This window comes from Poromitra crassiceps, assembly GCF_964638095.1.
Source record: "Poromitra crassiceps genome assembly, chromosome: 26".
Lineage (NCBI taxonomy): Eukaryota > Metazoa > Chordata > Actinopteri > Beryciformes > Melamphaidae > Poromitra > Poromitra crassiceps.
In genome coordinates, this window is record NC_139640.1 from 15,257,130 (window position 1) to 15,274,536 (window position 17,407).

At 44.4% G+C, this 17,407-nt stretch overlaps 1 protein-coding gene across 1 annotated transcript; it reads left to right on the plus strand.

The window, feature by feature from the left end:
- The first annotated feature begins 199 nt into the window (after positions 1–199).
- On the plus strand, positions 200–14,379 carry LOC310798725 (deoxyribonuclease TATDN1-like). Its single transcript, XM_083661279.1, has 12 exons — positions 200–320; positions 1,042–1,107; positions 1,713–1,762; positions 2,360–2,423; positions 4,417–4,560; positions 4,722–4,764; positions 4,976–5,061; positions 7,655–7,695; positions 8,557–8,633; positions 10,482–10,552; positions 10,799–10,925; positions 12,831–14,379. The coding sequence occupies exons 1-12, from the start codon at positions 269–271 to the stop codon at positions 12,925–12,927; spliced, it is 918 nt and encodes a 305-aa protein (XP_083517405.1). The 5' UTR covers positions 200–268; the 3' UTR covers positions 12,928–14,379.
- Positions 14,380–17,407: the final 3,028 nt, after the last annotated feature.

Sequence of the window (17,407 nt, forward strand, 5' to 3'; positions counted from 1 at the left end):
GTTGAGTTACTGTTTAGAGAGGCTGATTATAGGGGCCCGCGCTACCGCAGCTGACCACTGCGAGCCTGTGCGAGGTTCTTTTGGCGCTGTCACGCTTCCAAAAATAAAAAATGGCGGAGGCTGCTGGGCGCTGATGTTGCAATGGGGCAATATGGAGCTTTCAGTTCTTTCCATAAAAGTTCTTTGGAAGAACCAAGAACTTTGGGCTTGTGTTTGTTTCCATATACCTGTTTGCGTGTTTCTCTTGAGAGATCTGGCAACGCTGGTTATGGGACCGATGAGGGCAGCGTGTGTGTCTGTGGCCCAGCACAGGTTCATTGGTAAGACGCCTCTGTCTCTGTAAACAATAAACTGCATGTTTAGTCAACTCAGCTGAGCTTTCTGACAGTCCTGCAGCTGTTAGCTAGCTAGCTAGCAGTCATGGGGGCAGGCATGCAGCTGTGGGTGGAAGAAATGACAACACAGCAGCCAGCAGAAGCGATCGAACGTTGCAACCTGTGCAGGGAAACTCACACGGTTTATAGCAGTGAGCTAACAGCGTTATTACATATATCTGTTCGTCATTTTCACCAGCAGATTCTGTTCACTTAAAATAATAACTAGAATATGCATGGTTCTCGAGATAAACCACTTTTTGTTTTGCCAGTAGGTGGCGCTATGCCGAATTGCATGAAATTCGGGACTGCACTCCATCAGTAGCTAGGGCTGGGTTAAAAAAAATTGATTCTCCGATTTTGAATTGATTTTTATTTTAATCCTTTGATATCGATTCATATGTCCAGAGATTGTTTTTATTTTTTATTTTTTTTATAAACATAGGCTATAATATTAGTGGTAGTTGAAACATAGTTTCAAGTTGATGTTTATTTATTTATGTTATGTAAATTAATTGTTGCAGCTCTAGACATGCAGTAGATCTACTGTGCTTAGCATTCAAGTGAGAAGTCATACTTGTGGTGGGAATCAAACCCCTAACCCTGGCCTACACAGGTTGAGGAGCAGGTGAGGATGTAGTGATGAAGGTGACCCCTCTCTCTGTAGATATTGGTGTGAATCTGACAGACCCCATGTTCAGAGGCCTTTACAGAGGGAAGCAGAAACATGACGGTAAAAACAAAAACATGTCTGTCTGTCTGACTGACTGTCTGTCTGCAGAGTTTGTCTCTGTCTGCCTGTATTTCTGTCAGTCTGAGTCTGACTGTCTGTCTGCAGAGTCTGTCTGACTGTCTGCAGAGTCTGTCTGTCTGTCTGCAGAGTTTGTCTGGGACAGCTATAATCCAGTCCCTCCAGGAAACTGCGATTTTGCGATCGATATAATTAATGCAAATTCAACCAATCTCTGCAATATTTGCGGGGGCTTGCACTTTTTCAATACTCCTGAGATTTCTCCCGCAAAAATGGCAAAAAAGCGTCCTCAACTTGAAATTTTTGCCAGTTGTTGCTCCCGCAATTTTAGTTTTGGGAAAATGCCACTAGTAGTAGTATGTAGTTACAAAAAAAGTATCCCCCCCCAACTTGCAATTTTTGCAAGTTTCCCCAATTTTACAGCAAAAATAATCACAAAAAACGTTGAAAACGGCATTGCAGTTTTTGAGAAAAGCCATTGCAAAATCAAGCATTTTTATCGCAACAATCTAAAAATCTAAAAATAAATTAATAAAAAATCCTCGAGGGACTGGTAATGTAACGGCTCTATCTGCTCTTTGCCACAGATGACTTTGATCAGGTGATCGACAGAGCCCTCGGGGCCGGGGTCCAGAAGGTAAGCCAGCTATGTGTGTATATCCTTTAGATGTGATACAACTAGGGCTGTCAATCCATTAAAATATTTAATCGCGATTAATCACATGATTGTCCATAATTAATTAATTGCAAATTAATCGCACATTTTTTTTATCTGTTCTAAATCTACCTTAAACCGAGGTAGGCTACCTTAAACCTGAGAGCTTTGTGCAAAGATGCACTGTTGTATTAAGTATTAAGATGTGGTCAAAGTTCAAGGTCACTGTGACATCACAACCACTTGTTTCATGCTCGTTAACGTGATATCTCAGGAACGCCTAGACGGAATTTCATCTAATTTGCCTCAAACGTCCACTTGACTCAAGGATGAACGGATTACATTTTGGTGGTCAAAGGTCAAGGTCACTATGACCTCGCAAACTCCATTTTCAAACTCGGTAACGCCATATCTCAGTAACACCTTGACGGAATTTCTTCACATTTGGCTCAAATGTCAAAGTCTGGACAGACATGGATGTCGACTGCTCACTTGTTGGCGAAGGCATATATCTGCGGTGCGGTCGTTCTAGTTTACGTTCTGTAGTGTGAGTAATGTGATGTCTCTGCTCTGTTCCAGTTTCTGATCACGGGAGGAAGCCTGGAAGACAGCAGGGAGGCCCTCAGACTAGCTCAGACCAGCGGTAAAGACAGCAAAATGAAGGAATAAATGAGCCTGATTATTAATTAGACGGGGAAAGTGCACACAGGTGTGCGCCCAGTCACTGGATAGGTCAGTCATTCTTTTAGTAAATCCTTAGGAAGGATCCTAAGCACAGTTTGATAAAAAAAAAAAAAATGCAAATTGAGTCCTATTCAAGACCAAAAGAAGCAGTAAACAGTGCATATGTCTTTCCAAATGTAAAAACACTAAACACAATACAACTAACCATATTTAAAGTCGAGCTGAACCCAAAAATGACTTTTCTTTTCTTTTAGTTCAAATACCTGGGTATGCAGTGCACCTATTTAATAATGTATGCAAAAGAAATCACAAAAATCGAATTTCTTTAGTTTTTCACACTTTTTCACATCAAAAGTTCATTTTTCAAGATTTCATTGATAACAGTAATGTACAGTTTGCTGACGTCACCTAGTAGTACTATCAAATTTCTACCCCATTTCAACCAATCATATCACGACATGCAGCTGTCAATCAAATCTTCATTTCAGGATAATTTTCTCTTCCAAATGAAGTAGAAAATGGCGCCTAGTGCCTGTCATCTGGCAGAATTCCTATCCCATAAACAAACTACTAACTTGGCCAATTGTTAGAAACATGAACAAAAAACAAAAACTATAATCTCTAAGAATGCAAAGAAATGTAACTGGCTCGTTAAAACACGCATTCCAGGAATATTATTTACATTTATAGCGATAATGGCGCGCGCCTCCGAGCCTGACAGCCTCCTTGGCTGTCAGGGGTCGTCTCTTAGTCTCTTAGAACAGACGAGTTGGCTTCCGCAATTTTCAAATGCTTCCGCCATACCGTCTGTACTTCGTGGGGGAGGATCACGCACCAACCGGAATGGGAAGCAGAAAGGCGGGTCTTCCGCTCATTAGTCCAATCAGAATTTTTTTTAAGGCGGGTCTTCTGCTCATTAGTCCAATCAGAATTTTTTTCCGTGGACACACGTGTCGTGATTGGTCGGATTTTGTCGAACTACCTTCCAGTCTGAAGGTTTTTTTCCCAAATTCCTTGTGCATGTTCTGGGGGTGTAACGTACAGACTGTGTATAGCTGCATTCGACGGATGTAGATGAGACAGTCTGTTTTAAGAGACTAGTCGTCTCTCGGAGATTCCAGGCGGGCGGGCAGCACCCATGCATCGGATTGTCCGCTCGCTCCGCACGAAGCCGGTGGCTGCCTGGTACTCCTCGGATCCCACTCGCGTAGCACGACAACACGCTGAATCCCACCCGATTTGGGGGTGGAACACGCCAGGATTGGCCGATGCCAAAGCCAGTCGACAGAATTGTCAAATCAAATCATCGACACCGTATATGGTCCGCCTCTCAATTTGTTTTCAGTCTGAAACGGACTCAGATGCAGACGTGATGAACGGGTTCACCTCCACTTTAAGATTGGAAAGAAGTAGAGTCAACATCTAGCTGAGCCCAAGATGAGTCAGTCAAAACAGGAAAATGAGACCAAGGCAGATCCAAGATGGATACACGACATCACTCTTTCTCACATTAGCTTCCTGGTTTGGTTTGCACTTTGTATCATATATAATCTTGGTAATATAAGCACATGGGCAGTGTTTGCCTTCTCTCTCTGTTTACCTCACAGAGAAACATTTTCCTGCTGCTGCCTGCAGAGACTCCGCCCCCACCAGCTGCAAGTCATTAAGGCTTATTAAGGCTCTCAATGGATTGATTCTCTGTGGATGTGCGCATACTTACAAAATAAACAATAACAGCCGCCCTCGGAGCAGATTCTGCCTCTCCGGCAGAACTTCCGCAGCTCAGTTGTGATGACGTAAAATGCGTCAGAACGGAGCGCTTTGCCAGATGAGGAAATGAGGAAAACAGAGAGAGGAGGTAATCACTGGCCATGTGCTTATATTACCAAGATGATTAATGATACAAAGTGGGTTGATTACCGGTAAAGCCGTCCTTTAACTTCCTCATGCAGATGATTTCCACAGCACTGTGGGCTGCCACCCCACACGCTGCGGGGAGTTTGAGCAGATCGGAGCAGAGTCCTACCTCTCTGGATTGACAGAGCTGGCAGCCAATCACAGAGGGAAGGTGGTGGCTGTGGGGGAGTGTGGATTAGGTATGTGAGCTACAGTCCTACTACTACTACTACTACTACTACTACCACCACCAGTACTACTAGTACTACCACCATTAATACTAGTACTAGTACTAGTACTACCAGCAGCATGTATTTGAGGTGGTATGTTGAAACTGTCTCGTCTATTCTCACTTTTACAGATTTTGACCGGTTGGAATTCTGCCCAAAAGAGACTCAGCTCAAGTACGTTTCTGAATCACTCCTGAAGGGTTCAGCCTGTGTCAGATAGGCAAGATGTTTATATAAAGCTTCAGTCTAGACCAGCTGAGTCGAGTTGATTCCAAGACCAGGTCCGGTCGAGTTCGAGTCCAGACCGGCTCCAGAGGGGTTTCTGAATTAAATATTTCAGCATGATTCTTAGGGTGATTGTTGAAAGTGTGCGATGTGTTGCCAGGTACTTTGAGAAGCAGTTTGAGCTGGCAGAGGAGACCAAGCTGCCCATGTTCCTCCATTGCAGGAACGCCCATCAGGACTTCATGGGTAGGTCTGTCTGTAGGTCTGTCTGTAGGTCTGTCTGTAGGTCTTGTGCACCAGCTCTTCTGTACCTGCTTTGCTCTGCTGTACTTGGCTCTGCTTTGGTATCTGTTCGCTCTCCACTGCAGATAGAACGTCTTTAATGTGTCCACCCCCCAACTGGTCGTCATAGTGACGCATAGCGTCTTTAATGTGTCCACCCCCCCAACTGGTCGTCATAGTGACGCATAGCGTCTTTAATGTGTCCACCCCCCCAACTGGTCGTCATAGTGACGCATAGCGTCTTTAATGTGTCCACCCCCCAACTGGTCGTCATAGTGATGCATAGCGTCTTTAATGTGTCCACCCCCCAACTGGTCGTCATAGTGATGCATAGCGTCTTTAATGTGTCCACCCCCCAACTGGTCGTCATAGTGACGCATAGCGTCTTTAATGTGTCCACCCCCCAACTGGTCGTCATAGTGATGCATAGCGTCTTTAATGTGTCCACCCCCCAACTGGTCGTCATAGTGACGCATAGCGTCTTTAATGTGTCCACCCCCCAACTGGTCGTCATAGTGACGCATAGCGTCTTTAATGTGTCCACCCCCCAACTGGTCGTCATAGTGACGCATAGCGTCTTTAATGTGTCCACCCCCCAACTGGTCGTCATAGTGACGCATAGCGTCTTTAATGTGTCCACCCCCCAACTGGTCGTCATAGTGACGCATAGCGTCTTTAATGTGTCCACCCCCCAACTGGTCGTCATAGTGACGCATAGCGTCTTTAATGTGTCCACCCCCCAACTGGTCATCATAGTGATGCATAGCGTCTTTAATGTGTCCACCCCCCAACTGGTCGTCATAGTGACGCATAGCGTCTTTAATGTGTCCACCCCCCAACTGGTCGTCATAGTGATGCATAGCGTCTTTAATGTGTCCACCCCCCAACTGGTCGTCATAGTGACGCATAGCGTCTTTAATGTGTCCACCCCCCAACTGGTCGTCATAGTGACGCATAGCGTCTTTAATGTGTCCACCCCCCAACTGGTCGTCATAGTGACGCATAGCGTCTTTAATGTGTCCACCCCCCAACTGGTCGTCATAGTGACGCATAGCGTCTTTAATGTGTCCACCCCCCAACTGGTCGTCATAGTGACGCATAGCGTCTTTAATGTGTCCACCCCCCAACTGGTCGTCATAGTGACGCATAGCGTCTTTAATGTGTCCACCCCCCAACTGGTCGTCATAGTGACGCATAGCGTCTTTAATGTGTCCACCCCCCAACTGGTCGTCATAGTGATGCATAGCGTCTTTAATGTGTCCACCCCCCAACTGGTCGTCATAGTGATGCATAGCGTCTTTAATGTGTCCACCCCCCAACTGGTCGTCATAGTGACGCATAGCGTCTTTAATGTGTCCACCCCCCAACTGGTCGTCATAGTGACGCATAGCGTCTTTAATGTGTCCACCCCCCAACTGGTCGTCATAGTGACGCATAGCGTCTTTAATGTGTCCACCCCCCAACTGGTCGTCATAGTGACGCATAGCGTCTTTAATGTGTCCACCCCCCAACTGGTCGTCATAGTGACGCATAGCGTCTTTAATGTGTCCACCCCCCAACTGGTCGTCATAGTGACGCATAGCGTCTTTAATGTGTCCACCCCCCAACTGGTCGTCATAGTGACGCATAGCGTCTTTAATGTGTCCACCCCCCAACTGGTCGTCATAGTGACGCGTAGGACACAAATCACAACAAACCTGATCAGAGGGAAATCGATAATGTCTCGACACCAAGTGATTCACTCAGTTAGAAAACGCTAAGTTAGGTGTGTAAAGACCTTTAGACATTTTTGTTTGAGAAGAGGCTGAAGGCAGCGAGACAAAAGACTGCTGAAAAGAAAAACTGGAGAGTTTGGTGAAATCCTAGACACACAAAAAGGTAGGCTAACCCCTGGTAGCTTCTGTTAGCATACGTGTGCAAGATGATTCTCTCTGACCAATCGGCAGTCTGCAGTGTTTGCACGTCACCTTTTGGTATCGCCTCAACTCGCTTGGAACCTCGATGGAGGCGGTGCTAAAATAAGTTTGGCCTCAGCGCCCCTCGTCGGTTCAGTACTTGCCCAGTGGAAAACCAAAACTAGGCAGGTAGAGTAGAGCAGGTACTGTCTGGCAGTGGAAACCCGCTCTTACTGAGCCAGGCTTATGATGAGCGAGAGGACAATGTAAACAAAGTAGGGGTGTCACGATACACTCAGTTCACGATATGATACGATACACGTTATTGGGTTCACGATAACGATATGATATTTTAACAATATTTTTTTGCGATCGATTTGTAAGTTGAGGGGGCATCCTCCACGCTAATTTGAGTAATTTCACCATTTTCATCCTCCGTGTCTGTAACGTCCCTCGTCTGTTCAAACAAAGCAATGAAAAGGAGAGCGAGCATGCAATCAGATGCAGATCAGTGCCACCATGTTCAGCTTCTTTTTCTCACGATATGAGATTTCATCTCAACGATACATATTGTCACGTTTTGATATTGCGATATATTGTGGGACGATATATTGTGACATCCCTAAAGCAAAGCATTTCTATTTCTGTCTTTTCTTTGACAGATATCATGAGGAGAAACCGAGACAGATGTGTTGGAGGAGTGGTGAGTGGGGTGTGGGTGTGGTCTGGGTGGTGAGTGGGTATAATAAAAGTCAAACTCAAAAATATTGAATTTAAGATCTGGTTTAAGTTGAAAGTTTCCCCCCCCCACTAGATGTCACGCTAGAGCAACAGCATTAGACGTTAACACAAGTCTATAAAACACATCGGCACAGGTTCCCACGCTACCGTCTGCACTCGCATCGCTCTCTCTCTCTAGCTGTCTGCTGTCTGTGTCTGGACAGGCTGGAAACAAACAACACAGAAGGGGCGTGGCTTCCTTAACTGCTCAAAACGATAACTTGCCTGTCTTGCTGGATATGTATCGTGCGTTCCTTTATAACTGGGAACTGGTAATCTTACGACTTCAAAGGTCATGAGCTGGGCGGTGACGTCATCAGAGCTGGTATTTCCCATTCCAAACTCGTAGAATTCTCAGCGGCCCCGACCTCAAAAATCCAAGATGGCTGCGCTGCGCAACAACAGTAGTTACAATCGTAGTAATGTCGTTTAGCACTTCTGTTTTGTTTGTGTCTCATTAAATCAGCTGTACACACAGCACTGCCTAACTTCTATCTGTGTGGACATGAGGCTGCAGTGTTTGTATGCGCAAAATGCCGCGAAATGCCTCCTTATCAACTGTTATTGCTAACAATGGCTAGCGACTGGATCTGACCAATGAACAGTGAACTTCCCAGCTCAAGTTTTCTGCAAATGGAACACAACGTCATTTAGCCTCCACATCCCAGTTATTTTGTGATAAAGGAACGCACGAATAATAGTGGTTTGCTGGCATCTAGTGGGGCTGTTATCATTTAGTGGCTTTAAAAGTTTTGAGGATACGCTTCTTGAACGTCCCTCTCAGGTTCACTCGTTTGACGGCAGTGCAGAGGAGGCTGCTGCCCTCACAGACCTGGACCTTTATATCGGAATCAATGGATGGTGAGAGGATTAGGAGATGGAATGAGTTACTGGCTGTTCACACCAAACGCCATTTTGCACATTTGCGTGGTGAGATTACATGCAACGTCAATGCAAACGTGAGAGCAGACCCCGGGCAGCGCACAATTACGCGATAATTGCTTCATTCGCTCGAGTTGAAATTTTTTAACTTGGGTGAATGATTTGGGTCTCCCTTTATCAATCAACCATTAAGATGGATCAAAAGTGGATCATGATATTGTCACCTGACGTTAGCTTAGCAGCTGTTAGCTCAGTAACCAGCTGGTTAGCTCTTCTAGCATCACCTGACGTTACCTTAACAGCTGCTAGCTCAGGAACCAGCTGTTTAGCTCTTCTAGCATCACCTGACCTTAGCAGCTGCTAGCTCAGTAACCAGCTAGTTAGCTCTTCTAGCATCACCTGATGTTAGCTTAGCAGCTGCTAGCTCAGTAACCAGCTGGCTAGCTCTTCTAGCATCACCTGACGTTAGCTTTGCAGCTGCTAGCTCAGTAACCAGCTGTTTAGCTCTTCTAGCGTCACCTGATGTTAGCTTAGCAGCTGCTAGCTCGGTAACCAGCTGGCTAGCTCTTCTAGCATCACCTGGCGGTAGCTTAGCAGCTGCTGACCAGCTGGTTAGTTCTTCTAGCAAACAATACAGTGTTGTGCAACAAGCAAAGGCTTACAGATATTTCCGATACATGTCCGGTATAATCCATACTGCCTTTAGGATCCCTTTTTAAGCCTAGTTTACACCGTTGATTCACAATGAGACAAAACCGTTTTCGAACGTTGCAGGGGAAAGTTGCAGCAGTGTAAACTGGTCCATCTCATCTCAAGTTCCAACTGGTCTCGTTGTGAATCTTTGGTCTAAACTGGGCTTTACAGTCACGTCAAATCACTGATGAGTGATTACAACGTCCTATTTCTCCACCGCCACTTTCACTTCCTCCATATTTGTTGTTGCTATGGGAAACGGCGGCGTCTCCGTCATTGTGATTGTTCGGCTGGAAAAAGTGGTTCACGTCAACCTGGAGCTTTTCTGAAAAGTCAAGTTCAAGTTCAGTTTATTTGCCATTTGCATAGAAATTTACATTAAAATGCATTGGAATTCTTGTTCACAAGCCACACCTCCATCGTGGTATGAAAAAGAGAAACACAAATACAGAGAGCACATGACAGACACTAAACATGGTAGACATGGATACATTCAGCATGTCGGCACAGTGCATGGTAAAAGTATCAAATAGAATTATAAGGCGACGTAATAAAGTGCTGTTAGGCCATAATGGCATGCTTGCACAGTGCAAAAATAAGACAAAATAAAAGGATAAAATAATAAAATAGTACAGTAATAGCAGCAGATCTAAAAAAAATAAAATAAGATAAAATAACAGATTAAAACAAAAAGGTGCAATTGTGCTATCTATTCATTTAAGAACCGTACTGCCTCTGGGAAGAAGCTGTTCACCAGTCTGCTTGTACGAACCCTATATTTAGCCTTCCTGTCTGGGGAGCGCTCCCACCGGAAGCGTCTGCCCGAAGGAAGTCAGGTGATCAGACCATTTCCTGGTTGACTGGGGTCATCAATTATTTTCTGGGCTCTGTTGCGGCACCTTTTTACATATATGTCTCTCTCAGAAGGCAGGTCTACGCCTATGATCTTTCTGAATGTTGTTGAACTTGTGAATTTAATATTAAATTGATACTGGACTCTTGATTTGTTCTGACTTTAGACTTGAGACTTGACATTAATGACTTGGACTTGCCTTGCCTTGGTAATATACATTTAAGCTTGGGACTCGAGCAAAGTTGACTTGAATTGAATGTTGTCCATGTATCTTTTTCCAGCTCCTTGAAAACAGTGGCCAATATTGAAGCTATGAAGTCTATTCCTACGGACAGACTTATGATTGAAACAGGTTGGTTTCAGACAGTTTTCTACCATGTAAAAAATCATTGAAAAAAATGGCTATTAACCCATTGATACCTGATGCAGCATTTGTGTGTGTATCCCTTTAAGACCGGGAACCGCGTTAACGCGGTCTTAAAGGGATACACACACAAATGAGGGATATACATGCAAATGCTGCATCAGGTATCAATGGGTTAAATGACAGAATCAAAGTAGAAGAGAAATGACCATAGAACTTGTGTGTCCCCTGCAGATGCTCCGTGGTGTGGGGTGAAGAACACTCACGCAGGATCCCGACATGTTAAAACTACATTTCCCACCAAGAAGAAGTGGGAGGCGGGGCACTGTCTGAAGGACAGGAACGAGCCATGTCACATCCTGTGAGCACAACTCTTCTCTTCAACATGGCTGACTGACTACAGATAACATGGCTGACGGACTACAGATAACATGGCTGACTGACTACAGATAACATGGCTGACTGACTACAGATAACATGGTTGACGCGGACTACAGATAACATGGCTGACTGACTACAGATAACATGGTTGACTGACTACAGATAACATGGTTGACTGACTACAGATAACATGGTTGACTGACTACAGATAACATGGTTGACGCGGACTACAGATAACATGGTTGACTGACTACAGATAACATGGCTGACTGACTACAGATAACATGGTTGACTGACTACAGATAACATGGCTGACTGACTACAGATAACATGGTTGACGCGGACTACAGATAACATGGTTGACTGACTACAGATAACATGGCTGACTGACTACAGATAACATGGCTGACTGACTACAGATAACATGGTTGACGCGGACTACAGATAACATGGCTGACTGACTACAGATAACATGGCTGACTGACTACAGATAACATGGTTGACGCGGACTACAGATAACATGGTTGACTGACTACAGATAACATGGTTGACTGACTACAGATAACATGGCTGACGGACTACAGATTGTTCCTTACATTTTTGCTCTCTCCCATTTTCTCCCCAATTGTACTTGGTCAATTATCCTTGTTGCTGCACCCCCCCTCTGTCGATCTGGGGAGAGCCGTAGACTAGCACATGCTTCCTCCGATACATGTGCAGTTGCCAGCCGCTTCTTTTCACTTGCCAGTGAGGAGTTTCACCGGCAGGATGTAGTGCGTGGAAGGATCACGCTATTCCTCCCCAGTTCCCCTCCCCCAGGCACCCCCCCGACCAACCAGAGGACGCGGTAGTGCAGCGGCCAGGACTCATACCTCACCGGCTTCCCACCCGCAGACACAGCCAATCGTGTCTGTAGGAGCGTCTGAACAAGCCGGAAGTACCGCTGCCGGGAATTTTGGGAATGCCGGAGCTCTGGGTTTATGCACGAGTTGCATTGTATTGCACAGGTTAACTCTATGGGTAGGTGGGAGATGCAGGGACATCAGTGCAGGTGCACAGTGCTTTGTGTGTGTGTGTGTGTGTGTGTGTGTCTGACATAGTGGGGGGAGGTTGGAAGTCTGGGTTAGTGGGGGGGAAGGGGGCTTATCGTGCATTCCTTTATAACTGGGAACTGGTAATCTTACGGTTCAAAGGTCATGAGCTGGGACGGTAACGTCACCAGAGCTGGTATTTCACATTCCAAACTCGTAGGAGCCTCAGCAGCCCCGACCTCAAAAATCCAAGATGGCTGCTCCGCGCAAACAACAGTAGTTATAATTGTATAAATGCTATTTAGCACTTCTGTCTTGTTTGTGTCTCATTAAATCAGCTGTACACACAGCACGGCCTACTTCTATCTGTGTGGACATGAGGCTGCACAGATTGCTAACAATGGCTAGCCTGGCTAGCGAGTGGATCTGACCAGTGAACAACAGTGAACTTCCCAGCTCACCTTTTCTGCAAATGGAACGCTAACAAAACGGATGTGACGCCATTTAGCCTCCACATCCCAGTTCTTTTGCGATAAAGGAACGCACGATTATTTGCCAGCCTCACAGCCATGGGGTAGAAACTCTTCAGATGGCGTGCAATTGTGATTCATGAACCTCAATCAATCACAATTGCAATATTCTCTCAAATAATGGCAGATTGTATTGTATTGTTATGGATTGTGATATTGATTATGATTTGGTGTTATGATGATCACTGAGTCCAAGCTTCTTCACATTTCTTGAGAGCCGATCTGTAACCCTGATGATATGATGCAGAAGCTTGTCAGTGAGTCGTGTTTGTTATAGGCCCGTTTATGTTAGTAGTTTATGATGATTGTGTGTGTGTGTCTCAGTCAGGTGCTGGAGGTGATGGCAGCAGCCAGGGAGGAGGAACCAGCAGAGCTCGCCAACACGATCTACAACACCACCACCAGAGTCTTCTTCAGCTAAAAAATATATATGTGTATATATATATAGGTCACAGTGAAATGTTCTATGGTCTCTCCTGATTCTAACTATAGCTGAATTGCTTGATTTGACCCAGTAAAACTATTTTCTATAAGCATTTTACGAAATGTCTATGGAAAAAATAAATGGCGGATTAATCCCTTGGTTCATATGCCTAAACCAGAAGGGGGCGGGACTTTGGCTCTATTTTCCACAACACAGAGAGCGACTGGTGACAGAGGGGAGCAATGAGTCAGGACAAGATATTACGATTTGTTCAATGTGACAAATTGTTGGACATATACTGAGTTCAAGACAACTTGGAACTCAGAAGTTTCCGAATTTCCGACTTCCGGCATAGTTGCGTTCACACTGTTTTTATGCCTCCGCCGGCGATAGCCGAGCCGGAGGGATTATGGTTTTGTCCGTTAACGCGATATCTCAGGAACGCCTTGACGGAATTTCATCACATTTGGCCCAAATGTCCACTTGGACTCGAGGATGAACTGATTACATTTTGGTGGTCAAAGTTCAAGGTCACTCTGACCTCACGAATGCCATTTTCTAGCTCCTTAACAATATCTCAGGAACACCTCGACTGAGTTCCGTCATGTAAAATAGCTGTTGAATTGAACATGCTATAATCAGAGCCAAATATAAATACATATTGCATAATTACACCTCAAATTGCGTCAACAAACACTTTGATGACGTCAGCTCGGACAAACCGGAGCTCTGAAATGATATCTGACTTTCCGACCTGTAATCCCGACCTCGACAACCGTTCAATTAATTTGTTTGCAAGTTGGAGCTCGTTTTTCCCGCAAGTTCAGAGTTGTCTTGAATGCGGTAATAGTATAATAATGCATGAATAATTCATGATTGATCCATGTTAATGTTCGCATATTTCCCTGTCTTGGTTGTCCACACACTGTAAAATGTAAAGCAGAGGTTCTCAAATGTTTTTCAGCCAGGGACCCCTTACAAGACCCCTTACTCTGGCTATATAGACCTAGCCTGGGTAAACCCAGCCTCCACGTGACCTGCTCTCAGACCTGCTCTCAGTCACTACTGAGAGCAGTTATTATTATTATTAACAAAAGTGAGCTCACAAACCTTTGGTCAGTTTTTGCATATTTGTGCAATAGGAATAATAAGCATGTAACAGATTATCATTCAAGAGTTTTATTTTGGCATTGCAAAACAAAGTTTCTCATTCTTCAGAATAAAACAGTGGTATCTTAAGAAAAAACAAACAGTAGTGCAAATGGCAAGCCAGGGTTATAGTTATGCATTTGGTTAAGTTAGGCAAATAAAACAACTTGGTTCAGGTTAGGAAAGTCAAAACATCCTGTTTAAGGTTAGGCAAGTAAAACAACTTGACATGACAAACAAATCTGGAAAATCTATAGATTTCCTGTGAACCTACAGATTTACCGTTTACTCTAATTTACCATAACGGATAACCTACACAATGTGCAAACTGCAAGACAATTTCAAATATATTAAAAATAAAATATTATAAACAACTGAATTTGGTCAATGCCTATTTTTTTTAGCCACTTTTTTTGATCTCTTGCAGCAATAAGTAGTTGTTTATTCTCCAGAGCTGCACTGTAAAATTCTGAGCAAGACATCTCAAAATTCAGAGTGACAATCAGTTCACTCCTCATTAGTGGAACAGAGCATCTGTCCATTTATTGTTCCTTGATGAGAAACTCGTCTCCACATACCCAGTAGAGGATGGGATGCTGAGGACAAAGGACACCACAGACAGGATGTTTGGAAGGTCAGCTGCCTGGAGGCGATATTTTATTCCAGATGATGGCGAAGGCTGGAGGCACCCTCTCTGCCTGTGATTGGCCTAGCGTCAAACGTTCATCCAATCACATTCGCTTGGCTGTCCTGCGTCTCTTTCTACAGTCTGTGGTCAGACAGACAGCAGTTTCGCTTGCTAGCATGCATGAAAGACGCCACCAGGGCCGCCGCACCCTATACGCAGAGTACGCAGACTGCATAGGGCATCATGTGACTGAGGGCACCAAAATTTTTTTTTTTTTTTTTTTTTTTTTTTGGTGCCCTCAGTCAGGCCACTCACTGAACAGCAGGCCAGGCGCCGCCTACTGGTTTACTAGTGGTTTTATTACTTTATTCAGGGTTAAAGTGGGTGCATCTCATTGTAAAATTGGACTCGGCCCAAATTGGGCTTCAAATGGCCCAAATTGGGCTTCAAACGGCCCAAATCTGGCTTCAACCGGCCCAAATCTGGCTTCAACTGGCCCAAATCTGGCTTCAAACGGCCCAAATCTGGCTTCAAACAGCCCAAATCTGGCTTCAAATGGCCGAAATTGGACTTCAAACAGCCCAAATTTTTCGCCGCCGCCCGTCGGCCCGTATCAGCCTGGCCTGCTTGGTATCTAATGCCCGGCCTGAATTATGATCCCAGTCCGCCCCTGCTTGCATGTACAATTTAACAATCACTTGTTTGCTGACATGTACAGTAATTCTAACAATTGTTTGTTTGCCACATGTAATGTAATGTGAGATACACTAGTATCGTTCATAATTAATGATTTTGCAGTCTTTCATTTGACAGTTATTGAATGTTTTGCGGGGGGGGGGGGCACCACAAAACAATTACGCTTAGGGCACCCAAATGGCCCAAATGACCCTGGACGCCACTGTGTGTTTATGTTTTTGATATAGTCTGGTCTCTGGTTATTAATGCTGCCGCTACTCTTGGCAGTGCACATATGTAGCCTAGAGACAAATAAAAGAAAAGATAAAAGATTAATGAGAATTGATCAAGAGTTATATAAAAACAGTGTCAATGACGCGTCATTTACTCATTCTAACACAAGAGTGACATGTATTTGAATTGAAATATGTATCAGTATGTGGTGTTTGCCCAGCCCTTCATTGGGAAATGCAGCTTTATGGAGTGGGATCACGTGGAGATGGTCTTCAGAAACTTTGATGAGATTGACAGTAAGTAAACATCGTTTCAGATACATGGTGTAGTTGTGGAAAAGTGTGTGAGTTTGGAAGAGGCGTGCACCACTAGGTGGATACATGCATCCATAGCAGTGTTGATTTCGTAGACTAAAACTATGAGGAAAAATGTTAGTCGACTACCTATTTTCACTGGTGAAAACTAGACTAAAAATGTTAGGGAGGGACGAATTGGGAAGAGATCCAATCAGAAGAGAAGAAGAAGTTAAACATCTGTGTCTGTATTGCACATTCAAACCTTAAAACAATTCCAGAATAACAGATTCATATATCTTTACAATAAGTTTGGAAATTCTAATGAATAGTTACGGTTTTCTTTGACTAAGATGAGATGAAAATACGACACTTAGTTGACGAAAACTTGACTAAATAAAATCAGGATGAGGTTGACTAAATATGATAAGAGTTTAAGAGAAAGTGGATTATAGCTCACTCAGATAAACATGTGAATGTTGTGTGATATGCAAAGGTTGTTGGTTCAATCTCAGCCTCAGGCAATTTCTTAAAAAGTACTCACATTATAAGCTGCAGCAGTGATCCTCCTTTATCATCACCAGTAGTTTGAACACTGATAGAAATAAGCTGATGAAGGAGACTAGTCAGTCCCCTGGAATTTCCTATAGTATTATTATTTTGCTGTTCCTTTACCTCAGTGGAAGTACTTAGTGGTGTAAAATGTGCTTTAAATGTAAAAAGCATCTAATTTAAAATGGAAAGTTGAATGTTGTGTTTTTTTTAAACTAGGGATCTCGCGCGCTACACGCGCTCGATTCCTAGAGCTGAGCTGCGGCTGCAGCTCACATTCGCAGCTCGGCCGCTACATGGCCTCGCCCGCAGCTCAGCTGCTGTGTGGCCAATGAGACCAGCATCACTGATGATGTCAGATTTATGACATCACTGATGATGTCACAGTGGGATTTCATCAGTGGGATTTATGACATCACTGATGATGTCACAGTGGGATTTATGACATCACTCATGTCACTTGCGCAACTGTGATGTCATCAGTGATGTCACTTGAGCAATTGTGATGTCATCAGTGATGTCATAAATCCTTCCTGGCTGAGGCTATATAAGTGGTGGAAAACACAAAGCTGCCATAAGAAGGAGAAGAAGCCGCTGCTCGCGTTTAATGATTTCCCTCCGAAAACGATAATTTTGACCCTCAGTTACGATAATTCAACATTTCCCACCTGGCAACACTGATAATACCTTCTGTTTGAGACACAGCATACAAGTCAGTGTAGTACAGTGACACATCTGAAGGAATGGCTGTTCAAGCAGGACATGGTGACAGGCAGCTGCTCCGTGATGCCGTCATGGCAGGAGACCTGGACACACTGAGGAGCCTGCTGCAGGAAGACCACTTCAGAAGGCAGATCAATGAGCAGTGTCTTTATGAGAGGTGGTGGAGGTGGACGCCTCTTCAGCTCGCAGCCTGGCGGGGTCATGCTGCCTTGGTGGACTACCT

What these genes read in the sequence shown, in the direction of transcription:
- LOC310798725 (XM_083661279.1), top strand. Translation starts at nt 269, where the DNA reads ATGGGACCGATGAGGGCAGCGTGTGTGTCTGTGGCCCAGCACAGGTTC. An exon ending in CCAAAAGAGACTCAGCTCAA is followed by an intron (nt 4,765 to 4,975) that starts GTACGTTTCTGA and finishes ATGTGTTGCCAG; the next exon opens with GTACTTTGAGAAGCAGTTTG. An exon ending in ACAGATGTGTTGGAGGAGTG is followed by an intron (nt 7,696 to 8,556) that starts GTGAGTGGGGTG and finishes CGTCCCTCTCAG; the next exon opens with GTTCACTCGTTTGACGGCAG.